At 45.5% G+C, this 27,721-nt stretch overlaps 1 protein-coding gene across 10 annotated transcripts; it reads right to left on the reverse strand.

Annotated features, from left to right (window-relative positions):
* Nucleotides 1-755: 755 nt before the first annotated feature.
* pxna (paxillin a) lies at nt 756-24,137 on the reverse strand. Of its 10 annotated transcripts, XM_078091449.1 has the most exons (15): nt 12,566-12,704; nt 11,769-11,944; nt 11,513-11,673; nt 11,331-11,416; nt 10,852-10,991; nt 10,479-10,674; nt 10,229-10,376; nt 8,136-9,419; nt 7,067-7,336; nt 6,399-6,764; nt 5,147-5,305; nt 4,631-4,804; nt 3,463-3,544; nt 3,205-3,353; nt 756-3,117 (listed from the first exon to the last, which is right to left on the reverse strand). In XM_078091449.1, exons 5-15 carry the CDS (start codon nt 10,946-10,948, stop codon nt 2,851-2,853), a joined length of 3,192 nt encoding a protein of 1,063 aa, XP_077947575.1. In that variant the 5' UTR covers nt 10,949-10,991; nt 11,331-11,416; nt 11,513-11,673; nt 11,769-11,944; nt 12,566-12,704; the 3' UTR covers nt 756-2,850. The 10 variants fall into 10 exon arrangements, with proteins under 10 accessions (XP_077947575.1, XP_077947574.1, XP_077947577.1 ...); XM_078091448.1 differs by lacking the exons at nt 11,769-11,944; nt 12,566-12,704 and adding an exon at nt 23,831-24,090; XM_078091451.1 differs by lacking the exons at nt 11,769-11,944; nt 12,566-12,704 and adding an exon at nt 21,807-21,946.
* Nucleotides 24,138-27,721: the final 3,584 nt, after the last annotated feature.

A 27,721-nucleotide genomic window follows, 5' to 3' on the forward strand; every position in this document is an offset into this window, starting at 1 on the left:
TGCGGAGTGTGCACCGTGCTGTGTAGTTGTTGGAATGCTTTGAAGCAGCGATTCCCAAAGTGTGGGCCGCGAAGGTACTGCATGCGGGCCGCGAGAGGTCATTTACAATAAATAAATAAATAAAATGTTTTTAAAAATATTTTTATTATGGCTAACGCCCAAAGCTCCTCGTTGACTGGATCTGACTGTGATATTAGCTTTTTTTGTGGCCTCTTTTGAAGCTTTATATGTCATTTCATTACCTTTTGCCCCAAAATGTGCTTGTACTCATATGAATACGTCTGTCAATCCCCATTTTATTTTGTATAATGATTTTTATATTTCAATAAGGATGTCTGGTTGTTCTGAATGGCTTGTTTAAAGCTTACTAATGATGAACTTAAATCTGAACAACTGATTGCTCTCTGTGGTCTTTTGGCCACTGTAGTGGCCAGCATGTTTCCTGCGTGCATCAGTGATAATGTGAACCTATTTTAATATAAAATTCTGGAACAAAAATGCATCAATTAATAATTAGGTATCAAAATTTATCTAGAAACACGGTGAAAAGTTTATGTTTAGTACATGTGTCTTTCGAATATCCAGATTTCAAAATCTCAAAGTGACTGAGCTGAGCTTTATCATAGAAGTAATTTAATTATTTAGTCTGATTTGGGCTTCTGCTGCATTTCCCAACCTAGGGTTCACTACCGGACAACGGTTCACAAAATAAACAGGTAAAAGAAAAACACAAAATTACATTCCAGACACAAAAATGCCAGAAACACTTGTTTTATTTGCAGCAGTTATAATCATTCAGTAATCAGGACCCACATGGGCTTACACCCCACCCACACAAAACGGCAGAAAAGTTGTGGCTCATAAGAAAATGTAATTTGTAAAGTTTCACAAGAATGTCTCCATTTACAAAGTTCACATAATATTATTAACAGTAAAAGGCTTAGATTTTTTTTCAATGAATTATTTGACAGGATCCAAAATGATAAGGCAGTATACAGTAAGCACATACATATGCATGGGGCAAAGCGAACTCATAATTCCTCTTTATGTCCCCCTGCTACTTCCAGTCAATCTGAATCAGCTACAAGTGTACACTTTACTCTCTGCTGAGGGACTCGGTATGGACCCCTTGTCCATCAGCGTAAACTATTGGCTGTTAAGTTGCACCACAGCAGACGAAGCTCTCCAAGAATTCAGCCCATAAAGAGTCGAATCAAACGAAAGGCTGAGAACTCCACAGTGTATAAGACCTTATTGCATTGACGCATTTGACACAAGAGAAACATCAAAGTAAAAACAAAATGAATGTAAATACTGCATATTCACTCTGTGCGCACACAGTGAATCAAAATTACAAAGTATTATTGTCCCCAAAAAAAGAAAAGCAATCTTTCTCATGTCACGAAACGCAGCTTCACGTAAAATAAAGGTGAAACGAGTCATAACATCAATGTCGCTAGAGGCTTGGCTGTGGCTTGGTGTCGTATTCTGATTCCTGACCAGCAAACACCAAAATCCAGCTTCCATCAGTGAGTCAAGTACTAACATCCGCTCAGGGTCATAGTTCATGACTCAAAGTGATAATTAGGGCTGCATTTCCTTGAAAGTCTTACACACTGGAATCAAAGCTGGTACTTGTGTGTGAGAACTGAAACTACTGTTAGCCTGCATGCCAATAGAGCCAGCTCTTTGCATATCAGTGTAAACCCAAACAGCTCAAAAATATATTTATACGTATATTTTTTTTCATTAAAAAGGTGACAAAACACGGTTCTGCCGTCTAAATACAAATTTAGATTCTGATTGTACCAGCAACTGGCAGCCACTGCTGCTAAAACTCCACATATAAGAAAGCATGCTTCTAAAACACAATCAGATTGTAAATCTTTAACCAGGGTTTTTAATAGAATCAATACAGTGATAAATTCATGACAGTAGCAATAGTAAAATATGGAAAAATGTTGAACAGGAGAAACTTCTATTCTAAATTAAAACTACATAAAGCATGAAAATCTTTACTTTTAAAGTGGAGTAAAGACAATCAACTTTGTTTTGGCTTGTTTTAAATTCATATTGTAAGTTCAGCCGTATTTGCCGTAATACATATATTATTCTTATTGATTCCTTTTTGTCATCATCAGTCACTAGCGTTTCATTTTATTTGAGGGTAACTGACGCTATGCAGACTTTGTGGTAAGCAGGTACAACTTGGCCTAATGTATTTATATAGACTCATCTTGGATCTCTCTCCCGATGGGCAATAATGAATTCACAAGAGCACAAACATGAATCCTACGTATGCTCAAAACCTCTGGGTTCAATTTCATAGTAAAACAGTAGAAAAATAACAACTAGCTAACATCTGGCTCCTGTAAAATGCACCTTAAGACTGTCTCATCAAGAGATCTATGGTTGGAGTGTGCAAAGTTTGAAGTGGTATTTTAAAGAAGTAAAGAAGAAGACGGACACGTTTGGTGTGTGTGTCTGTGTGCATGTATGTGAGTATTTTCACTGTCATTTTTAAATGGCACCTCAATAGTTTCTAAAGCTAAAAGAATACAGGAGGGGGGGGGGGTATTTTCTTTGCTGCACACTCAAGGAAAACCTTAAATGAAGATCTCTTTGGGCTCTGTTAAAAATGTCTTTAGCAAAAGTGTGAAAGGCCAAGCCTGAGAGGTCGGACATCCGGGGGAAGCCCCTTCCATGCCGAGGGGCAATACCGAATGACGTGACTCACCGACTCATACATGCTAAACACGTGAGTGCACACACACATCCACACGTGCATTCAGACTAGTAAAATCAATGTGTGTACGGGTGTACAAACGCATTTATACACGAGCACACGGTCTAACTGAAGAGCTTAACGAAGCAGCCTTGGCAGTACGGCTTGTCGTTCTGCTCCTTGAAGGTGCCTTTGTTGAGCTGCTTAAGGCAGAAAGCGCACACAAAGTGCTCCGGGTGGAACTTCTTGCCCATGGCGGTGATGCAGCGGCCCGTGATGGGCTTCTGGCAGCCGGAGCAGAGCGAGCCGCGGCGCTCGTGGTAGTGCGACTCACAGTACGGCTGGCCGTCGTGGTCGAAGAAGCTGCCGTTTATGAAAGGCGTGAAGCACTCCTGCAAAATCAGAAGAGGGGAGGTTCAAAACACGCGCCGACGGGCTCGGTTTGCCACGACATTTGTCGGACACGTCCAGTGGCTCACCCTGCAGACGAAGCACTCGGGGTGCCACAGTGAGTTGAGGGCAGAGATGTAGTTCTCCAGGATGGCACGGGCACAGCCACCACATTTAGGGGCGAACATGTCGAAGTAGTCCTTTCTGCAGAACGCCTTCCCGTCCTTCTCATGGAAACCTAGAGGGCAGCAAAGACACACAGGGATTCGCCGTATGCTTCACTTTTGACATTTGCCCTTATTTTACTCAGCAAAGTGTCATGTTAATGATTGATGAACGCTCGGTACCTTCTGGCCCGAAAAAGGCTCCACACTGGGCACAAAAGAAATGCTCTGGATGCCAAGTCTTGTCCAAAGCGGTCACAACTCTCTGTAAAACAAAGGACAACCAAACGCTCAGTCGTTACATCTGTGACCCAAAAACAGTGGTTTGCAAATGGGGGTACGTGAAGGCACTCTGAGGGAGATTTGTTCTTCAATGAATTTAAAATGAGCATTTATTCAAAACGTTTTTTTTTTTCTTAAGGGGTGCTCGGCTGAAAGAAATGTTTTTTTACATCACAAAAAAAAAAGGTTGAGAGCCACTTAAAAAATGTGTCCGCTCTAAAAGATAGTCAACATACGGCATGAGCATGTATGTTTGCAATTAGGGAAGAAAGAAACGCAACGGAAAGTCCGACGCCAGGAGAGGGCAGGGGAAGTCCACAGAGGCAGAGTGGGAGGTGCTGGTCATTGCTGTGACTGTTAGCTCATGTTTTCCAGGCTGATAGCAGTTCTCAGCTGGAAGCATATTCATATTGTCAGAGGAGGTATTAAAACTTCCTCCGCTGCTACGTTAGTGGAGCTGGGCGACAACGGTGAACATGATTCTTCACCACCAGTAGGTGTAGTGTTGAAAAGTACATAGAAACCATTACAACAGTACAAAAACACAGAATGTAAATCACCAAAGTCAACTTAAATACAAAATATGGGGTTCAGAATCATTAGCAGTGAACAATTTACAATCAAAATAAATGTTTAACACACATATAAAAAGAAAGAATAAAAGAAGTGGTGATTTCGGGTAGTGTGCGTGTGTGTTTGTGTATGTTGTGTGTACAAAGGCTGGAAACTCGCTATGTGGAGTAGCAGGCAGTGAGAAGATAGGAGATAGTCCGTCTGTATGCAAATACTGCCTCTAGGATTGAGTGTGTGTGTGTGTGTGTCTGCTTTAGCAATAAAGGATGTAGTGATTTTTCCAGTAAGGCCTTGATCCATTAAGTTATGAATAAATACATGTAATTATCCACCCTTCAATGGTGAATGTAGCAGAGTGTGTGTGTGTGTGTGTGTGTGTGTGTGTGTGTGTGTGTGTGTGTGTGTGTGTGTGTGTGTGTGTGTGTGTGTGTGTGTGTGTGTGTGTGTGTGTGTGTTTGTGTGTGTGTGTGTGTAATTTAATGTATGCATTACTAACATCCAGTATGGGTCCATTACAGTAGTGGCATCGTGGTGAGAACAGGTTGTGGTAGTCCTTCTCACAGAAAGGCTGCCCCTCCCGCTCAAAGAAGTTCCTCGAGCCGATCTCATCCTGGCAGTGGGTGCACACAAAGTGCTCGGGGTGCCACGTTCTGCCCATGGCCGTCACCACCTGGTGAGGGAGACACAGCGCGTTAAACACACATGAACTTCTGGGGGAAAGACCTGGCTCAGCCTTGCATGCAAGAAAACCAACGGGATATTGCAAACTAATATCATAACTCAATGTTTAACGCAAGAACCATTATATATTCAAAGGTATTGCAGTCCATTGCAGATGGATCACGGTGCACAGAAAATAATATAATCCTGCTTCTTTAAACAGAAGTCTCTTCTTACTACGTTACCGAGTCGCGTAATGAGAAACAATAAAAGCTCTAATTCAGTATACCCTTGTGTGTGTGTGTGTGTGTGTGTGTGTGTGTGTGTGTGTGTGATTCAGCGCTATCATCACCTGCCCAACGATGGGTTTCTTGCAGGCTCCGCAAACACCTTTAGCCACCGTCTGGACTCCGAGCCGGTTGAGGTCGGACTGCAGGCTTCCAAGCATGTTGTCCAGCTTGTTGGCTGGTTTTGGGGGGCCGGTGGGAGAGGTCTTTCCCTGGGACAGGATCTGATGGACAGAAAATACCAAATAGGCTTTAATATCAAAGGACTACGCATGCTCATTTTTTAGCCTTACCTTCCTGTGACCGTGCATCATTTTAGAAACATGGTCATCATGTTTTCATGTAACTGCGTTTGTAAATGTCTGTTACATTTATCTGTCCCTGGATCGCTTGTAGGTAAACCAAGGAAGATCTGGTCGGCGGTTAGCCGTCTCCTCTTACCAGTAGAAGAGAGAAAATATCAACACAAGCCATGGACAAATTAGCCGGGACGAAAAATGTTTGCAGGATTCGATGATGATGTCCAACATCAATAGCCTGTGTTTGAATGCGCGTCTGGCCAGAGCAATGGAAGCAAACACAAAACCATCTCAAATGATGATTGGAGCTTTGGGACTCTTGAAAACAGCATCTCTGCTCCGCGTACTCTATCACGCACAAATAAAATAGCCAGGCTGGTACACAATTATACCGCAGCGCTCATCTATCGTCTCATTCTGTTCAAGTCCTCACCTGAACTTCCTCACTAAAGACAGAATGGATTGTTAAAGGAGGGACGGTACAGGACATTAAACCTCTAACGGCTTGTACCCGACCTTGTCCGACCTGTTGACGGACGTCCTGTGGGAGAAGCTATAATTGTGCTGGTAACCGTGGTGTCATGGGGCAGATGGGGTTTCAGTTGCACGCGAGTCTACCATTCCTGCACATGGCAGGGTAACAAGAACATGGGGCAGGGGGGGGGGGGGGGGGGTGTTACACTCCTCTTGCCTCTAAACGCTTCTCTCCACTCTGAACGCACAGCGCTCGGCGCCGTCAGAGGTCGGAATTAGAAAAGGGGGCTCAGTCTCTCCAGCTTGAATGTCAGCAGCCACCGCAAACCGGCCTGACTGACTGGAGTTCATACGGAGCTTTTAAGAGACTACCTGTGGCAACTTGGCACGAATAGACACCGGCGGTTGAAAACCGACCAAATGACCAGACAAGTTATATGACTCGACTGCTTGGATTTGAACCGGATTACCGCCAAAAAACCACACTAAACCACTGAAAGTTTAGAAGACAGAAAAGAGAAAGAAGGAGAATGGGGGTCCATGCCTGCATCGGTGGGAAGATGGGGTCATACTCGGTCTGACAGCCCACTGACACAAAGACCTTGGGAGGCGGAGGTGGCGTGACGGGCTTTGGAGGGGGGCTAGGTGCTGGAGGTGGCTGGAAAGGGGGGGGCGTAGGTTCCCTGGGGGGTGGAGTATCTTCCTTAGGGGGAGAAGGAGGGGGAGGGGTCGGGTCCTTGGGGGGAGGAGGGGGAGGTTCTCGAGGAGGGGGAGGGGCGGGTGGGGGAGGGGGAGGAGGTAGTGGGGGAGGAGTCTGCTTCACGGGGGGTAACTTTTTGGGCGCTGGGGGAGACTGCGGAGGGGGGAGGATTTTTCTCTGTGGGGCGGGGGATTCGGGAGGGATGATGATCTGGGGGGAAAGAATGAAACAGCAAAGACAGAAAAAGCACAGATGACAAAAGCAGACGTCAGAATGAGGGAAAGGAAATGGTAAAAAAAAGAAAGAAATTGGTACAACAAACTGAATTGTTTAGACTGAATGTCAACAGAAAAATACAATATTTCTGCCAATATCCTGAATCATTATATCTATTTAATTTTTAGGCTAAAAAAAGAAAAGCTGAACCACCAGAGTGACGAACTCTTGGTTTAAGATGGTCCCGGAGCAGCACTGAATAGCACTGGCTCCTACTGTGCTTCTACAATGTCTACCTTATCCACAGATGGCTGGAGCCTTTCTTCCCGCGTTCGCTGAGGGTTGGACATGACGATGACTCCCTCTGTCATCCAATCGTCTGGCTGTTGTTTGCGCTTGCGCTCCACTCGCCCAATTCCCAGTTTCCCCTGCAGCTCCACAATAAGTCGGTCTTGCGAGTTGCTCTTATTCACAATGACCGGTCCCATTTTACGTCGCAACATTCCTTCCCTGAACATTGGATGCACATTGGAGGTCTCTTTGGTGCGGCGGATAACCGACTTCAGCTGGAGAGCAGATGATACGAGGAGTTTTCGGTAGCTGAGATTTTGCCACTCACCAGAAAGTCCACGACGGGATGCAAACACGCGCAGAACAGTGCCGGCACACCGCGTCTCATTCGTGTGGCAAAAAGGCTCAAGCAGTGGCTCCAGAACTTACTTTTGTAAAAATGTTCCGGAAGTTTTGTCAGACACTCAAATATTCAATCACATTTGCCTGCAGATGCAAAGCACAGCGCTCCATATCAGAGGCACGGCATGCTCCATAGCACGGCTCAAGACAACACAAGTCCGTCACAAACTGCTTGCAGATAGGTCTGCACAGGTCAAAGACATAAACATTGTTCTTGTATGTTCTTTCAATTGCATGTGCACATTCATAGTGCATACTTGCATTAGCAATAGAAAGAATATTCACCCTACAGTATTTGTAGCACCACCATCCGGGGCCAGGCCAAGCCCTGTGACTAACACAGCAATGTGGACTGAAGCAAGTAGGGGCGTGCAAAGACCTCGCCTCGAGCAAAGCTTTCGACATCTGCCACAAATAGTGTTTACGGGGAGATTTCTCCTTAAGCCATTTTGTAATTGTAATGCAATGACACCACATGCATCACGCCACATAGATGGAGGGATTTCCCTTGTGTGCTTTTGCATAGCTCCTTTGGTACGCGTTGGAGCCGCTCTCCCAATATAAGCTTATTTTGGCTACACTCTGTGCAACACGGCCATGATTGTGTGGGAATCTCGTCTTAGGCCAAGTAATAGAAAGCTTATTTTGGGAGAGTCCAGTTGAGAGTCCTACTTGGCCAGAAGCAGAGAGTCGATCGACAGCAGAGGGCTGCTGTGCGGGAAGGTCCAGCGTTGCATCTGGTGTCCCGGGGCAGGTTGAAGGGGTGAAACACTCATCCATCCAGCTGGAGTCAGTCATGGGTGTCAGGGTTCCATCTTGGCTGAGATCAGGGTAAATTCCGTCTTCCTCCTCCCAAAACCGGTCTCCATCCCCGGACGTAACCGAAGAAGGTGGCAGGATGTCACTCATTCGGGAGGAGTTGGGGGCTAAGAGCTTGTCTAAAGCATCGTCTAATAAAGGTTCCCGACATGGCCACATAGAATCCATCATTTCGCCGTCCTGCTTTTCTGTAAGTTGGAGGGACAGGCTGTTTGATGGTACAGCTGGAAGCGGTGAAGCTCTGGGACTACTGGTACCTGGGACTGTGTAATTATTTCTGAAGACTGAGGCGGGACTTGAAATCCTTGGGCAAGCAGCCAATGGCAATGTATCGGGACAAGAACCCTTGGACACCCGTGCTAAACTAGAGACATACGGGACTGTTACAGGACTTGCAATGGGTGGTACTGGACTTGAAAGTCGTGCAATTGACACTGGACTAGCACTCTTGGGAACTATTTCTGCGCAAACACTTTTTGGAACTGGACCAGCAGTCTTTTTACCGTCTACCGGGGGATGACTTATAGAAAGTGGACCGGAGCTTTTAGGGATTGGGCTTGGATTCTTTGAAGACCAATTTAGACTGGAGCATTTAAGATCAGGTGGACTGGGACTCTGGGTTCTAACAATGGTGCTGGGGTTTATAGAGAGACTAACAGGACTGGAGCTGCCTGAAACAACTACTCGACTGGAGCCGCTGGTAGTGGTTACTGGACTAGAACCTCGGTCACTAGCGATCGTATTAGCGGAGACTAGAGTGATGGACGTGTGTGTCCTGCTGTTGTCTTCCGTTTGACTAGGAGGCTTTGTGATACTAGAGACACTGAAGCTCTCCTCCCGAGTGCTCTCACACGTGACACTGACATCATGATTCATCTGTTGGATCCGGGAGTGCTGAAGGCTCTTGAACGATTCATTGACTACAGAGGAAGCAGCTGCAGACGGCGAGGCCGAAGTACCATCTTCATCTATATGGAGTTCCAAAGGAAGAGGGCTACAGGGCGGCGTAGTGAAACTAGAAGCTAGGAGAGTATGCACTGAACCAATGTGAGGGTGTATAGACAGGGTTGTTCCTGGGGAACCAGCTACCAGGGAAGGGTCCACTGCCTCCTGATTCACAGATGACTGAGAGCCAGACTGAATCAGGTGCATTGACACAACGGCCGCAGTGTACAAACAAAGACGAGACATGAACAGTGGCAGAGGAAAGAGAAAGAGACCAGATAAAACACATTGGCAATGAAGGGACAGAAAAGTTGCCTGTCAAACAACACCTAGCAGGGTTTCTTTCTATGCAATTCTTCTTGAGAAATCATTCTTTAAATACTACAAAAATGTACTTAAATTAAATGGCTTTCATTTCATTTGAAAAAATGTAGTCTGAGGCGGCAGAAACGATACTTTCTCGTCTAAAAATGACTATGAGTAACACTCCCGTGTCTAACAATCTTCACAAATATAACATTTATGGTTTTTAATGGAAAATCATGTTAGTTTGTAGTTAGTTGCAAACCAACAAAAAAATACGTTGTATTTACGCTGACTTTGTTTCACTGAACGCATCATTTTCTCCATGAATTGAATTATGAAGCTCCGGTCACTTAATGTATGTCTTTGCAACACTGCAAAAGTTGATTGGGTTATAATATTATATAATATATAATTATGAGATCAATGTAAACGAAAAGCAGCGGAATATCTGTTCAATGGGAACGTTTCTGTGCGTTTCTGTGCCAGCTACAGCATTTTCATTTAACCACGGATACTGAAAAAACGCTGAATGAAATGAGTTTGACCCCACTTTCTAGAATTCATTTCCCAGTCAAGCAACCCCCTAAACATCTGCAGTGCAGTTCTAAACAATTACACAATGCCAAAAATAAACATCCTCTATCCAGTATGCTAACCCCTCCCTGACCCAAAAATCTACCGACCACCATACTCACATTGCTTTGGACTTTGAAGTCGGACAGGGAGGCCATCAGCTCATCCAGCTCTCGCGTGGCAGAGGAGGCCGACATTCTGGCTTGCTGCTGTGCCGGAGTTTCCTCTTGTCCATCCGTGTGTTGCTCTGACACAACCAAGGGCGTGGGACTGAAGGACAGAACGCCATCATGAAACGCGACACCCTGGATTTAAACAGCCACATGCGATGGCAGGATTTCTACATTGCTTTTCACCAATTTGTGGCCTTACATGGGTGAGGGCACCGAATTCTCCAGCTCATCTAGAAGGCTCTCTACACTTGGTCGTACATCCTCTATTGCCCGAGCTGCAGCGCTGCGCTTGGGCTTCTCCAACACGCGTGGCGCGACCTTGCCGGAAGTAGAGACGCCGTTTTCCTGGACGTGGTGGATGACGCTGCTGGCGGGCAGCGGGGGAGGTGCTTCTTCTATTACAGAGCAAGAATGCAAAACACGTTTCCTTCACGAATCCACGGTGCACAGTTTATCATAATGATAACCGCCAAAAAACACTTAAATACGGGGGAGTGGAATGGACACTCCGGTTTGACACCACAAAAAAAGAAAGAAAAGTATTTTAAGGGAAAAGTAATCCCCTTGTGTACCTTCTGTGGGGAAGGCCGGGGTGCTTTGCTGGACAGCGTTGAGCTCCAACAGCAGGCGGTCCAGCTCAGACAGGTTGCTGCCCAAGGCGGAGTTCATGGCAACAGCTGATGACTCACTATTTTTCTGCTTGTTAGGGAAACTACAGAAGAGGAGAGAATATTTATAACAGAGTCACCGACAGAGTGATGCTATATTTTGACACTGCATCATTTGGACAGCGGCTCTGGCTCACAGACGAGTCAACACCCAAAGGGAGATTTGTATTCCAATGATGTGTGTGTGTGTGTGTGTGTGTGTGTGTCAATAACATGAAGCTCATCATTATTATTCCTCCTTTTATTGTCCTCACTAGAATTTGCTAAATACTGTATACGTTTTCCACAAAGATCCAGCTAAGTGATATAATCTATAAGAGTTCGGCAACTTTTGAATAATCTTTGCATATATATTTATGCAGCGTTGTGACTCAAAAGCCTACCTGTACACGTGGTCTTCTTCACCAACGGGTTGAGTTGGACTGCTGCTCTCTCCAGACAAAGGACTTCTCTGAGCGGAGCTGAAGGACTGAGGGGAGGGTGGGAGGTCACTTTAGTACCCAGAAGTAAATTATGGAATGTTTTTCACTGAACAATTCCATTTACCAAACAATGAGCTTGTTACCTGTGTATCATCAAGTCCGTTTAGCTCCGAGGGCGGGACTTGGAGTGGAGAGCAGAGGTTCTGACCCCCAACAGGGAGGGAGTACGCGTCCTCCTCAGCCAGGAAGAGCGGACGCTTGGAAATGTGGGATGTTGTGGACTCAAGGTCCGCCAACAAAGCATCTGCAGGAACACAAAAAATAATTTCTTAATCACAGGTCCGGAGCGAAAGTATATTCTGAGACGAGGTTGGTGCCAAGGACGGGACGTATACACACACGGGAGAGAATAACGACAGCGTCCGTCGCAAACGGCCAAAAGTCGTGCGCACTGACGTGAGGGGAGGTGGAGCCGCGGAGGTTGAGTCACGCAGACTGCCGCTCCTTCGGTTACTCATTGACCCTCGTCCGCCTGCAGTCTTGACATGTCTTCAACCCGAGAGACGCTGTCAAGTCTGCAACCAGGTACACACACACACACACACACACACACACACACACTCTAATCTACCGTGTCCACCACAACGTCTACCGTCACAGCACGATGCGGGTAATTTGTATTTTTGGAGAAACACCGACTAAGACAACAACTATTAATTTAGCGGTGCTAACCAGCAGGTAGAAGGACACATTATAGGGCATTTAATCAACAGCTCAGACTGTATTACTGGACACCTGGGCTTATTTTAGCGCGCTCACGACACCACAGCAGTGTTTAGTTTCTCTTCCAGAATTTCACAAGTCCATAAAAATATATTTGAGGCCGATGAAGACAATTAGAGTTTCAATATGAAGTTAGTGATTGAATGTAAATTCTCGATAAAACCAAATAAACCATAGTGAGCGAATAGCTTACAATGAAGGACAATCAAGTTGTATTGTAAAGGGTGGTTGTTAGGACGCCTGAAGGGTTCAAACTACATTTCCTTGTTATGTCTTTAATACGTCACACCGCCGTTTCCCCAGTAGAACTAAATTGATCCAAATATACCCAACTGCAAAGCTCTATCCTAAAATAAAGCAACAGGGCAAGAAAGACAAAACCATAGCGAAAGGAACAAGAAGAAGGAACATACCTTGGACTAAAGACAAGAAGGTAAACCCAGAAGTGAAGGGGAGATAATAGATGATTCACAAGAAGAAAGAAGAAGTGGAGGGAGAGAGCGACCCAAACCGACAGTCCGCCGGGCAGGAACTGCTTTCCTTAACTCTACCATGAGCATAAGAGATCAAGAGCCGAGAGGAGGGTGGCGGGGGGGGAGAGGGGGGGGGGGTGCAACTGAGAGCAGAAGAGAGAGTCAGGGTGAAGAGGAGAAGGAGGGTCTGAAATGAATGCCGGCGGGTTAGGGTCGACCCCTCGGCGCTGCTATGCCAGCTCCAACCTTGCCGCCTGAAAGCTCAAGTAAGAGATACTACTCACGACGAGCCCGCTGCAGCAGGTGAAGGAGAGAACGCCGTGAAATGAGCACGGTGAGGAGCAGGCAGAGCTCTTATCAACAGAGGCATGGCCAACTTAGGGAGTGGTATCACAAAAAGGTCTAGAAATGTGCCCCTCCTTCACGGTGTCCGCACACTTTCTGCTTACGCTTCCCATGACTCACACTTTTGCCACATCATGACGTGATAGTCTTTACGTAGCATACCAATTATTGAGATATGTTCTTTCACAACGTCGAGACTGTAACCAACTAGAGTTACACATTCCGATTTGTAACCTTTAACCACAGATCGGTAGAGTATCCTCAGTCGAGGAGTAACTTGGATCGCAGTGCCCTCCGGACTGGGAGGAGACACAGCAGAAGCAGAGATCAACACCAGATCCACTTGGCCCCAGCTTACCACGGCTGACCAGGTTTCACAGCAGAGCCCCGAGCACACCGTTTCATTATGGACACCAGCATGTGTTTGTCTGTGTCCTGCACTCTTACTTGGTAGTGGCAAAAACAACAGAACAATAACGTTTCATAAATCAGAACAAGTCTGGGGATTGATAAAACGTACCATTAAAAGACGGACAGGTGTGCTCGCCACGGCCGTCCCTACAAGCGCTACTCCTGGTTCCGTAGAAGAGGGTCAAGAAGTCAGCAAGAAGAAGAAGTCAGCAAGATCAGGAACTAAGGTCTCGGTTTTCTTATGTTGAAAACAGAGATTAGGACATGGTCTTCCTGCAACCATTTACGCACAATGCAACAGAGTTTCTTTAGAATGAGAAAACATCACCGAGAATGTCCGATATGTACAGATGTGTGGCAAAGTCTTCATCAAAAGGTGCAAAGATTTCCATATTCCGACGCATTTATGATGAAACGGAGACCAAGACGTTTTCATTTGAGACTTCTCTGAAATATTGCATGAATAAACAGTGAGCATATCTGAGGGCCTTGGCACACATCTGCTGCAAATGTCAGAACAACGTTTTACTGCAGCTGGTGGAGACCTCAGTCAACAGATGTCCGTCCAGATTGTTAACACAAGAGATGTTAATCAACTTAGCCCTGAAGCTGAACTGGCCTCAGCCCTGGTTACAAAGATTCTTCTGCTGCAAAAGGGAGTTAGGCTAAAACACGAGCCCCCGGGCTGCATACAACACATATTCTGGTGCATTTATATCTAAGAGAGGTAATTGAAATCAGCAGCTCGCTGCCCACAACAAAGTGGTTGGAAAACACACCTATAAGTTAAACAAGAGTATACAAGCGAAGCATTAAATATAGATACTAGCAGCTTAAGGGTTCCGTTTATTCACTTAACACTGCATGCTGTGACCCATCCACAAACTACATAAACACACGGAGGTGTGTCCGCCTCATCTGGCAAGGGAACATACCGTGACACACACACACAGACTCACGAGTTCCCCAGTGACCAAAAATGGAATCACAGTAAAATGAGGAACTCATAATGAGACACCCAAGTAAGATGAGCCTCCTGAATCGCTCTTAGCCTCCGTAAGGGAGGCATCAACTTTGGGAGACGCAAGATGGGACTTGTATGAATGGTTTGGATAGGATAGAACTTCTGTTTTAACCGGTTTGTTCCTGAGAAGCACGTTGTTGTGTGAAGGTGACGGATCTACCTCTGCCTACCAGAAGTAGGCTTTGTCCACATCTAACACACCGTCTACAACAATGTAACACAGGCACTCCTCTGTCAACAACAAAAAACACAGTGTCCACAACACGGGAACAATGAGGAATGGCGCTGGGAGTGAAACTGGGAGGTGTGTGTGTGTGTGTGTGTGTGTGCGTGGAGCAGCCGACAAATCCTCAGAGGCTGAAATGTGGGTTGACGCAGATTAAGGAGACTCCCTTCCTCCCAGAAGAATGGTGTGCATTTTAATTACATAAACGCCGCTCCATATGGGGCTGCTTACAGGAAAGAGAGAGAGAAAGATATACAGGGGACCGGGAAGATTGGAGCGTGCAGAGGAAGGGATGTACAAGACGGGGAGATTACAGATGAAGGGAGGCAGATGCAGGAAAACGGGGGTATGGGAAGGAAACCATTTGAAGACTCGAGCGCGTCAACGGCAGAGGGGAGGAAATATGGTCGATCAAGCACTTTACCAGAAACCTTTCATAGTCAAAATCAACATACAAATTAAACAGAAGTGAACGAAGCAATCCTGTGGCCGTGCTTTGATTTTCTGATCAATAACAAGTCCAGAGAAGCAGGCCTCCATTACCCCTGAAAGCGCCTCAAGCAGCCGGATGTCCGATCACTGCTGACCAGGGCAGAGAGTGAATCAAGGCTGTCCACTACTCAACACACATCGTGTGTATTTAGCCGTCTAGCACTTCAGGGAATGGCTCCTACATCACTATTGGCCACCTGCAGGGGGCGATGTCGGGTCGTGTGAGAGGACCTGGCTTTTTTCTTCTCAGGGCTGCGATACAGAGCGGCCTTCATCTGTTCACGACTGCCTTGCCATTTCCTGAGATATGCACTGACACCAAAGTGAAACTAACCGGATGAATAATCAGTGGCAATATTCGGTCCGTGCAGCCGCTTTACCGGTGTCCTCTGACCTCCTCTCCGCATCTCCCCACCCTCATTCCTTTAATTTCCTACCTCGGAATCTGATGTGTTGCAAGGTGCAAAACGGCTGATATGAATTCCTTACGTGCCACAGCTCGTCTTCCAAAAATGAGAGAAGGAGCGAGAGGTGGAGATAGAGTTGAGCTGCTCGTCAGCCGAATAGACGGTGGGATAAGACTGATGAGGCAAGGTGAGAAAACAAATAGTCGGCTTTTAGACAAAGCCATTCTTTTAAAAAAGACGATGCGTGCATGTAAAAACAAGGAACAACCTTCAGCTACTCATCTGTGTGTCTGCGTCAACATGAAGTGACAGCCTTTCATGTTCTGTTGGGGGAGACGGACTCTCATTGTGACATTTTGACAGACCATCCCAGAGATGAACAATCCCTCTCTTGGCTTCCATCAGAATCCAAACTAGATGTGCACATATGCATTTACACTTCACTCCCCTTCTCCCAACAGCAGGCCAGGGCCAGCGTTGGTTTGGTGCGCCTCAGTGGGCAGACGCAAATTAAATCACAGTAGAAACACATACACAGGTGTTGTGGAATAGTAGAACAACAACAACAACAACAACAACCCTGCGCACAGGTGCCTCTCGGCCAGCGTTCCCAACGCATACCAGAGACAGACTGAGGCGTCCAGGCCCACTATAAATACCTCCCCGCCCGACCCTGACCGGGAGCAGGGACATACAGTAGATGATGGATGGCCACGCCGGTCAAAGCAACAGCAGCGTATTACAGACCACCCAACCAGCTTATACCATGGATTCAATTACATTTGCATTACGGTCTCACCCTGTTTAACTGGGATGAAGACGAGTCTGGATGGAGTTCCCTTATGTTCTGATCCGTGCAGTGCTGCCACGACAAACGCTACTAAATTCAATGGCAGCACAGCACGCTCCTGCAATTAATTCATAGAATACAACTGCTTACACAGCAGCTTGTACTCCATTCTGAATTATTCAATACAACTACGGGACAGTCTGTTCAGACGCATGCAGTCCAGCACTTACATACCGAACGACAACTACGGCCGCGCTGTATTTCTCCATCAACCAGTCATGATGCAGTTTACGTTCAATGTCTGTCCTAATCTAGTCTAATCTAGTCAGTTCATCCAGTCCAGCTAGATGTTTGTGGAAGAATATGGTAATGAAAACTGACTGAGTGCAGTTAAATACCACTAAGAGTCGTATTTGTAGTAGTGTGCTTACTTGCTGCCTCTGCAGGGCGTTTTGTAACTCAAATCAAATCAGGGAAAAATGATATAGATTTTGAAAAGACAAAATACCAGCATGCATTTGTTTGTAGCAAACAAGCTTTGATAAATAAAATGTGTGTCACCTGCCCTGCAGCAGAGAGACACCGTTAGCTAGTAGCTGGTGAGAGTTTGGAGCAGTCGACAGCTCAATTATCAGATATTTAACTCAGGAGTTGATAGATGCTAAAAACTGAACTAAAAGAGGGTAAATATTGAATTTATATACACCTTCTGGTCAGAAATACATTTTAACTCTAGTTGTACAGCTTTAAGAAAACAATAATATTAATCAAGAGTTTTCCCTAAATTATTTTTAATTATTTTTCAAATTGCAGGATAACATCAAGGCCAGTTTTACATTCACATTCTTGAATTAGAATTTAAGTCACCCAGTTTCGGTGAAATAAAGTTATCACCTAACAGATGGTCCTACGTGCCTTCTGACAGGTGAGAAGCAACAGCACACAAGTGGCCGCGACCTCGACACCTCTTCTCGGTTCATTTCCTCACAGAACGCGAACCCCCGTTCAGCCTTGATGAGTCTACCTTCCTCCAAAGCGCTGAATGTTTGACTTCAGCAAAGTCTACCAGGTGTAGGACAGGACGTAAATGCCAATGTGGCGTCGTCAGTCGTCAGAGTAGAAATCCCCCGGGTAGAAATCCAATAAGCTCATACGACTTAAGAGAATTACCTTTCCCATCTGAGTGGGTTATATCTTTAAAAGTTATTTTTCCTTTTGCTACAGTTGCAATGTCTAAATGCGAGATTTTGGATCATTTCATAATCTGTATTTGTATGTCTCAATTGCTCCTGTAATGTGAGGCACTGCTAGCTGGCAAAAAGCTGTCATTCCTTTTTAATTTTTACTTTATGCAACCCAACAGTAGACTACAAATGATAGCTCCGATCGGCCACAGATATTTGAATAGTCATTATCACACTGTAGCATTTAGTTATTTATATCACTTCCCCTCCTGTCGGCTTTTCAAACACTTCTGCTTAGCTGTCTGATACTTTTTCTAAGAAGTTCTCATATTGGTTTTACTAACTGCTTTCGTGGCTTATAACCGGTGTTTTGTAATGTTTTATAATCCCTGCTGCAAATAGATCTTCAAACTAATGAAGTAAATCATTAAATTGGAGAAACATCTAAAATGGACTACCTATGACTACGACAACCGAAAGAAAAAAAGTGAAGAGTATGCGTGACTAAAACAATAAGAGTCAAAAGACAGACGGCGGTCTCGTCTTCCTGACTCCGCTGCCCTATTCCCCTCAGTGAAGGTTTACAAAGAAGAGTTTGTTGGCACAGAAGCTTTCCTGTGGTTTACATGTCGCCCCTGTGGTTATTTTCAACATCTGTGTGCAACAGTGGTGGAAGCACAAAATAAAAACATTTCTGAGCACTGACGGTGCATTTGTTACAGACAGTATGAAGCATTCATGTTCTGTTGAAATGCGTATTTTTCCTTTGACTTGAAAATAACATCCAGCCAAATGTACATGTGAAAAAGTCACAATATTTACTGTCTGCATAGATTTCAGGTTAGAATAAAACTATGCGCTAAACTATTGTTGTAGAGGCTTCTTCAAACAGCGTATTGTGCAACAGCTGGACAGGAAATCGCCAGCATTTAATAATAATACAAATTATTGTGAATCTTATCTAAAGACTATGAAATGTTTGCTCTGGTAGAAAAACGTCTGTATTAGATATTCCTTTCCCCTAATCAGTTCTGTCTGGTTCTGTCTGTTGTGGATTGAAGTAGGTCACAACACCCGGAACAGGCGGCTCTTTGTCCCCCTTTGGCAGGACGAGGACAAGAGGGAAGAGGATGGAGACAACGGTCTGTGGAGTCTGCAAAGAAGGCCAACTCATCCCACTGGAAAACGGTCCCTTCAGCCGCCGAGCTGGAAGCGGCGTGTGTGTGTGTGTGTGTGTGCGCAGTGTAAACTCTTGAAAAGCCAACCCCCCCCTGTAAACCTGTAGAGTAGTAATCCTGACACAAGCATCACTGACGCGGTCATTAACTTGAGTGGGGTCTAGATTGGGCTTCCTGAATGAGCCTCATTAACAAGCCAGATGTCGATCGTACATCCAACAAAAGGCACAAGCGATCTGACACGCACGCATATATAGTTATGCTCACTTTCCCCGCACCGCCCCTCCGACTGCCCGATTCATCAGAGGGACTTCATTGTGGAGGCTTTATGTCCCAAACAGGACCGCGGCAGCGGCGTGTTTCGGACCGACCCGAACCTGCGGGGAACAAATCCATTTCCTAATAAAACCGCAATGTGTTTTCTCGGCCTGCAGCCAATGAAGGGGACAGCCTGAAAAAGAACATACGGGTGCATTTGAAAGGTCGTCTGACACTGTAGGAGATTTATGTGACACAAAGGCATTCATTGAACTGGGGCAAAAGGATCTTTATTTCTGCAAATCTTTTTGAAACCCTGTTGTTTTGATTAGAATTGAAATGCCACAACGTCTTTATCTCCTACTACTACTACTACTACTACTCCTACAATAAAAAAAACGAGTTGCTGTTAACGCTGCATCAAAAGCATCCGCAGTATCGCATCAACGCGGCTGTCAGTCAGTGTCAGACGGAGTGCTGGGATGAAAATATCACTCCGTCAGCAGGGAATTCAACTCATCAGAGCACAGCAGGATGGAGGACCAACAGCTTTAAGGAGATCTATCCATCTATCTCTATATATAGTACCAGTTAAAGGTTTGGACACACTCTGAATGAGAAAATCTCTCTCTCTATATATCGAGATATAAAGACACACACAGATATATATATCTCACAACATCGGTTATAACTCCCCCTTATTTTCTCCCCATTTTGTTTCACGTCTTCACTGACAACATTCTACATCAAGCTAATGATCTGTTCTTGTCGCCTGGAACCAAAACGGAAAATAGCGAGAAAGAAATACAGAATTTAATGAGACTGAATGCGAACCTTCACTTCTGCCAAAAGAAGAAGCTGAGGCATGTCCACAAGTTCGCATGACTAACATGACTAACATGTCACCTACAATAGGCTATTCTTTTGGTTATCGCGGGAAAGAAACTACACGAGCGGCAGAACAACAGAGGGGTCACTGAAGACCACTTCCTGTCATGAAATGTGCGTCGAGCGCCACGGGAAGCCGCCCAATAACAATGGCCTCACTGACACAAAAAGCAGTAACATCCCTGACAGAGTTTGCTTGTATTCTAGTCTAAATATGTTTTTTGGCTTCAAGGCCTATTTTCAGATAAACCAATGGCTTCAAAAAAAACCCGCTGTTGTTAGGACGCGCTGGGCCCGGGAGAGATGACATGACGGTTGGCCGAGTGCAGAGCTGCCGCTGCTTAGTCAGCTTCCCCCTCAGAGCGGTCTGTCCACACCCCGCGGCCTGTGATGAGGAGCGAGACTCGTGCGAGGGTTTGCGTGCCCGAGTGTGTGCGCGCAGCCCACCATACGTTTTAAAGGCCTGCAGCATTTTAGCTTCAAAGTCAAAACAGATGGACCAACGCTGGAGGAGATACAAGAGATTTTCTCAAGCCTTCAGAAGATTGACTGTGTGTGGTTTGTATGGCACACACACACACACACACACACACACACACACACACACACACACACACACACACACACACACACACACACACACACACACACACACACACACACACACGAGGCTCATCATGGGAGGCTCACCTAAAGGGTTAATTTACCAGAGCTCAAGTGAAGAGGAAGATAACTGAAAGGGTGTTTTAAATCAAGGGAGCTTACTTTTCTGGACTGACTTTGCACTTTTAAAACAGTTTATTTCAGTGATTTCATATTAGATTTCCATAAGGTTAAGGGGCCTATAAAAGGCATAGAATTGAAGCAAGAGAGGGAGAGCTATCATTGTTCTTAGATTCTATTATGGTTCAACTTGCCAACTTCAACAAAAATGCCGGATCACACACTTCCAGTAATGCAAACCCTCAGGGTTTGTTCAATGTTTGGGCCTGTTTATAAACCACCATCTGCTCGTAACCTTTAAAAGGTCACTGATTAACACGTAGTAGATGATTAATCACACAGAAACCAACCCACACTTTGACTTCTTCTCTGCTAGAACAAGCTGTAGGTTTATAATCAGCAGGTGAAGACGTGCCGTCTGCTGCTTTATATTTAGCATTCAGACACCAGAGTCGTATCAATAAGGACGGCCTTTGATTTGTGATCTGATTGACAGATCTGTAAAAAAAAATAAGAGTTACATGAAAGCACCACGTTTAATCTTTCTTGGAACAGAAAAATCAGCTGAGAGGGGCGGGTCTAGTAGCAGTCTTCTGGATAAGGGAGCAAGTTAGCACACCTCCTAAAATATCAAACTATCCATTTCAAGTTTCAAACTGTTACTGAAGAAAACAGAACCGTTGTTGGGCAGAAGGGAAATTTGGTCATTGAATCTGCACCGCACAGCTACACACGAATGGCATCAGTGTCACAAGAGCTGTCTGAGGTTTTTCCTTTTGGTGTACAAACAATGAACCAAGCTAAATTTAGAATCCGTTGAGGATCGAGGCTAATTCATATCTCATTTGGTGTAAGCAAAGAACTGCCGCTCACGCCCAAACCATGACTGACACTTCCAACGCCGCTGCGCTGACGGGGCTCGGGGCAATCACTTCACTTCAAATGATGCCTCTAAAAGCGACGGTAAAACACATCCGAGAGACACAAACAGAGCTGTTACTGTACTTGCGGACACATAAGAAAACACAGAAAGGCACTGAGGATCAAAGTGAGTGAAAGCACGTAAAAGTTGGAGGCTATTTGACATTCATGTCTTGTTGGTGCAGGCCCAGAGCAGTGAAGCAGGGCAGCGCTGATAGCCGGGGAGGGGAGGTCATTGAAAGTAAGAACATACATCAGCATCAAAACAGCACAACTAAAAGAAGACACAATAATATAATTCGAGCGTAGCACAAAGAAAGAAACATTTTAAAACCTTGGTTCCCGTGTTTAATCAGCGTCTGGAGTTGAAAGCTGATCGTCGCAAGCGATCAAGCATCACAATCTGCCTAAATCCAAATCTTCCTAAAAGCTAACCTGTTCTTCTGCAAACACAACCAGCTTCAAATTGTCAATAGGTTGCAGCCTGCAGCTTCCTATGTGGTTAGCCACAGGAATGGTGGGTGGTGGGGGGAGAGAGAGAGAGAGAGAGAGGGTGGGGCAGTGCAGTGTTTCAGGAGGACACAATTTGGCTGGAGGCCCAATCCCTACATGGGGGCCTGATCCACACCGGAGCCCCGCATGTGAGCAGCGCCGCTCTGCTCCCATGGCTGGTTTCGAGGGCAGCGGAGGGGAGGGGGGATTAAGCCCAGAGTGAGAGTGTGCATATCACAGGAAAGGTGGCGTTTAGGGAGGTGTCCTATGCTGCTGGCGGAAGGGCTTTTGGTCTAATTGGCTCTGGAAGAACTCCTTTGCTAAAAAGTTGGTGACCGGTAGTTGTCCTCTCTGAGGTGGACGAGTGGTGGCGGTTCCTCTATTTGGCTCTTTGGGAAGTGCTTCTTTAAATCACTCGAATGTACAGATGCAGAATAAATGTCACCATGACTTTCATCCCCGCACCATGCAGAAGGACACAGGTGATGTCTGCAGCCTACCAGCGCTTTACAGGCCTCAGCTAAAACGATGACAGAATTTACAACCCCGCGACATGATAATTACTCTGGGTTGAGTAACGCTCTTTTTAAAGCTGCTACTTTAAGGAAAGCCCTTCGCCCACGTAAGCCGAGATGGTATCCATAAATATTGACTGGATATAGAATGACCAGTATTCCCGGTACACTCTCGCCACCAGTGTGTCAACCAGTGAGCCGGGTTCTATCCTAAATTAGATGGATCCAGGTTCTGCTGCAGAGCAAACATGATGTGGACATGTAATGCAATTTTTTTTCTTCTTTTTTTTTGTTTTACAATCAATCAACCAGGCCTGTTCAAACTTCTGTGGAACAGAGTTGCGAGGTATCTGGAATAGCAGATACGCCTGTAGCTTCCTAGACAATTTTCGGACGCCTTTTTGACATTTATCCTCTTTCACATCATGCATGCATTGTGGTATTTGTTTTTAGCACCCAATGAACCTGACTCCTTGGATGCATATCGGCGTGTCCTGCTAAACTTAACCTGACAGTTGCCAGGGAACAACCCAAACGGCACAGTCAATACAAGTAAATGAATACTTACACACTGGAGAGTGAACTCAGAGTGGCTTGTAGCAGGAATTGTAAACTTAGGAAAATATCAGCAGAACATTTCAGAGGAAATGTGGAGAGGCGGGTTTCTTGTCTGCATTGTGTTGAGCCCTGCACACCCTTCCCGTCACCATAACGTGGCCTCGGGGATTAGATTTTCTGCTGTCATCAAGTTGGCAATGATTAACCCTGTTACGATCACCTGTGCAGGCAAGGGGGCTTTAAATAGACCCCCGATCATTGTGACCATCATCAATGATTTCCCTGTAGTGTTTTTAAACCTCTGGAGCCAGCTGTGCAAACCTGACAATCCCCGCGAGGGGCTCAATAGGTCACCGTCTCACTAGATTGTCAGACGACCTGTTGTCTGATTTTTAGCAGGAGCCCCGCGGTCGCCTGAGGGGCTTCAGCGGAGCACCGCGTCCTCTCACGCACGACTCCTACCTCACCAAATACCAGCCATCGCGCACGTCAATCGGGATCACTGTCGCAATGGAAGCGATCCCGGGGGATTCCTCGTGTCCGCACGCACGGCCTTCCCGAGCGTGTGACCTCGCGCGGAGCTCAGGGGAACCAGGGGGAACTTAACCCACCTGGACACGCGTACGCGGCGGACCCCCGCGAGGCAGCCGCATCAGAAGCCTTCGCTCGGCTCAACGTTGCGCCGACTCGGGGATCGATTGTTTGCGCCAACAGTACGCGTACACACACACACACACACACACACACACACACACACACACACACACGTCGTGTAAATATTGCGTTCACTTACCTAAATCATCCATGATGTCCCGGAAATCGTTCCAACGCCGAGAACCGGACCCCGGTCCTCTTGTCGGTCTACAGCGGCGCTGTGAGCAGCCGATTCCGGGCCCGATCGGTCGCAGATGTGCCTCTCGCTGGACGCGGGGAAGTTTTCAAGTTCCCCTGCTGCTCGACGAGCCTCAAACACGCTCACAAACACGCACACCCTGCTGCGCCCCCCACCCCGCAGTCACCGCCATTCTACAGCCAGCCCCCTGCTCGCCCTGCAGCCCCCTTCCGCGGGGACCAGCGACATCTAGCGGCACAGCGCGGTACTCGAGGCTGCCCGTGCAGCCGGTGTGGCTTCGCACAGGATGTAACACCACCTTAGTTCTTGTAATTGAGCTGCGCTTTCTGCTCATATACAGTGTGCAAAAGTGCACAGCTCTAAATGATGTGTGTAGCTTTAAAATATTAGGCTCAGCAGTATTACTTCAAGATCATTCTATGCAGCCCACATTGAGTTCAAGCCAGGTGAACACACTCTGTTCACATTGATCACGAGGGTTCATTGGGCTGGTCAAGGTCATGTAACCTGCGATGCATGTTCAACAAAAAAACATGATGAAATATGATAAAAGTGCAGGTTTCTTTTTGTGGTAAAAATTCGATAGTGTCCTTAGGTTGTCCTTATTGTGGAGCCTCCACCATTGAACCTGCCCCATTTGTGCTCAGTGATGCACAAATCCAGAAAAGTGAAGGAGATTATTTGGAGGGGGACTGTGGGTGAGTGGGGAGCACGGTCCTCCTCCAATCAGATGGTTGGCGGTTTGATCCCAGGCCTGGCTTTCCTGCATGTCGATGTGTCCTTGGGCAAGACACTTGCTCCTGTAGCTTTGACAACAGTGTGTGGATGCTAGTTACTGATGGGCAGGTGTCTCTGTGTATGGTAGCTACTGTCATCAGTGTATGAATGGGTGTGAATTATGTAGTGTTAAAGTGCTTTGAGTGGTCAGAAGACTAGAAAAGCGCTTTACAGTCCATTTAATAGTTTTAATATTTAGATTGCGATTGACGTAGTGCAGTTAATACTTTTGAAACAACGTAAGCACAATCAAGGCTCCTCTTTTAACAAATGTTGTGGCCGACGCCATTACTCTTCAACGGGTTTCATACAATCAGTTGTTCTGGAGTAGTGAACCAACAGCTTTCCGTCCCAAACAGAAATACACAACAGTTACTTTTCGTTTTGAAGAGTGCAAGCTCAGAGAATGACTCCAACAATGAGAGAACCACATTGACTTAAGTTGTGGAAAAAGTTTATCAGGCTCTTCACGCCACAATGGAGGAGGAGCAACTCGAGCAGGGACACATCAATGAATTATCTTTACTCAACAACTTATTAATGTTGAATATATTTTCTGTTTGCACATATGGCACATTTAAGAGTCGTCACAACTTGAATAGTTGTTGTAGCTATTTGACCATATCTACTAGGAGTAAATACAGGATAACACCTTATCTTATAAGCAACAGGGGAAAAAAAGAAAAGAAAAAAAGAAAATCGTAATGTTGTAAACTAAAATATTCAATAAAGGGGCAAAATAGATTTTTATTTTACTTACCAATCTCCTTTGGGTTTCCTGGTGAATGAAGTAAAACACGACAGAAGGCCTAGAAAAACATGAACAAGGGGCTGATATATACAATTATTGCACAATATGGTGTAAAATTGAGTCCTTGGATATTTGAAGAACAATGCCGGAGGAACACGTATAAACAGCCATTTTCTTCTTTTAAGACGACAAAATTAATAAAACTGAAAAGGATTCTTTACACTAATCCCACCCAAGGAATAAGGAGAAAAACTGAGTTCTCCCAGAGAATTGATCCAAGGATCTAATACCACTTATGAACTGTATTAAATCTCAATACAAACCACAGTGAGGAAGTGTTAATTGCACCCTGAGCTAACTAAACGCTCCCTGATCATTGATGGGTGTAATATTACAGGGAGCTACAGACATGCATTTGATATATTCTTTGGAATGCTGATTCAGTCGAGGGTGTTGAGGGTCCCTGCATCTCCCTCGAGCTTCGTCGCCCCCGTGCACAACAACGACGTCCTCTGAGCGGACCTCCTATCGAGAGACGTTCACCCATTACGTTCACCCATTACTCAAATCAAGCAATCATTACCGTTTTAAAACATGCAAATAAACTAACCCCAGCACGTAGGCGTTGCATTTTAATTCAAAATATTCTTGTTCTTATTTTTTATTTAATTTCCACTTCAAATCTATCACAACATCACTTAAGCAGCCTTCGCTGTGTGTAGATTGGATGGTGGACCAGGCCTACCTCGATAGTGGAAAAGGTTGTGGACCGCAGTCTGATCCTTTGCGGCTTGAAGATGGGACACTTTGACGTGTGCCCCGATCTGCAGCCGCCATAATGCAGCATCCCTCCAGAAACCCAGAAACATCTGGGCTTTCCCCTGTAGAAGGTCATGTGAAATAATATTTGAACTTCATTTTCTCCTCTCTCTGTTTTTTTTCTCCATGGACACCTGAAGAAAATGGATTTTTCCAGTTAACTTACATTTTATGGAAATTTGCACAAACTTCTAGGCCTGTTGCCTTATTCATACCAACGTAGGCTTAAACTACATTCACCTCCACCACCTCACCCTCCACGGTGATGAGGCCCCCGGCGTCCATGCAGATGCTGCTGAGTGGGGTGGGTGGGGTAGGGGGTGGAGGGAGAGCCCCTTAACCACGTAGCACCCACCCTCCTTAGTTTCCAAATCCCTCATTCACCGTGACTTTGGCCCCGGACTTTCCGCTGGAAATTGCGGCCAGAAGATTCATTTTGGTGCTTGCGGGTCTCGCGCCATGCGAGTGGAACTCCCAGGACACCACCCAAGGCTGCTCCACCACCAACACCACACAGAGGTGGATGGGCGGGGGTTTAAAATAGGGCGCCAGAGGCTTTGTCCACGGGAGTGTCTTTAAGGCCATTCTGAATTAATAAAATGAACACAAACTATTAAGAATAAGCTATGCGTAGCATAACGTCATTAGCATGTGGTTATGGTTGTGACCACTAAACAATTGTAGCCACTTCATTGTTTTTGTCGGCAAAACAAATATAGGCTGATAGTTTGTATAAAAACTGGACTCAGGAATGATCTCATTTAGAGAGGGACAAACTCACCTCTGTCAACTTTCACAGGTCTGGCGGCTTAAGGTCAGTGAAAATAAATCACTGCTGTTAGAGATCGTCTCATCTTTTCATCTCACCGCTTTTGACCCAGCAACCAGTGGCTGGGTGCGTTTTATTGGAGAGAAATGCACAATACAGTCGGTGATTGAGCAAAAAACATGAACAGACGCTCGCACACGCACACAAGGTGCCATCTCGAATACAATGGCTGGTGTTTGTGTTTGTCCAGCCTGGTACACGAAGTATGAGCTTCCTGTTGCTCTTTCCAAAACTAAATTTAGCTTAGCTTAATATCCCTAAGGTAATAGTGATATTAACTGAACATGTCACAAATGAACCTGTCTCGTTGAAGCAAAAACAATCTTGAATTCATTTTTGTGTGGAGGCCAAAAATGACATCATAAGGAGTCTGCTGGTAAAAAGGGCAGTAGGCTATAGTCGGCATCCAAATGCCATCCACTACCTCCGCATGGCTAACACTAGCAATAGTGGCTAACGCTGCCATTATTTTAGCTAACGTTAGCTATGTTAACTGACACATTAGTAAGGCGAAAAACTAATATTTATCAGTTGCATTAGTTGTTTTAATTGTTATAAACCTTTGAACTGGTTAGCCGTGTAACTAATTTGATAAGTTAACTACTTTTATTAGTTAATATGGCCAGAGCCTGCGTTAGTGATAGCGTGATCAAAG

The sequence above is a fragment of the Gasterosteus aculeatus genome, chromosome 17 (genome assembly GCF_964276395.1).
Source record: "Gasterosteus aculeatus chromosome 17, fGasAcu3.hap1.1, whole genome shotgun sequence".
NCBI classification, from domain to species: domain Eukaryota; kingdom Metazoa; phylum Chordata; class Actinopteri; order Perciformes; family Gasterosteidae; genus Gasterosteus; species Gasterosteus aculeatus.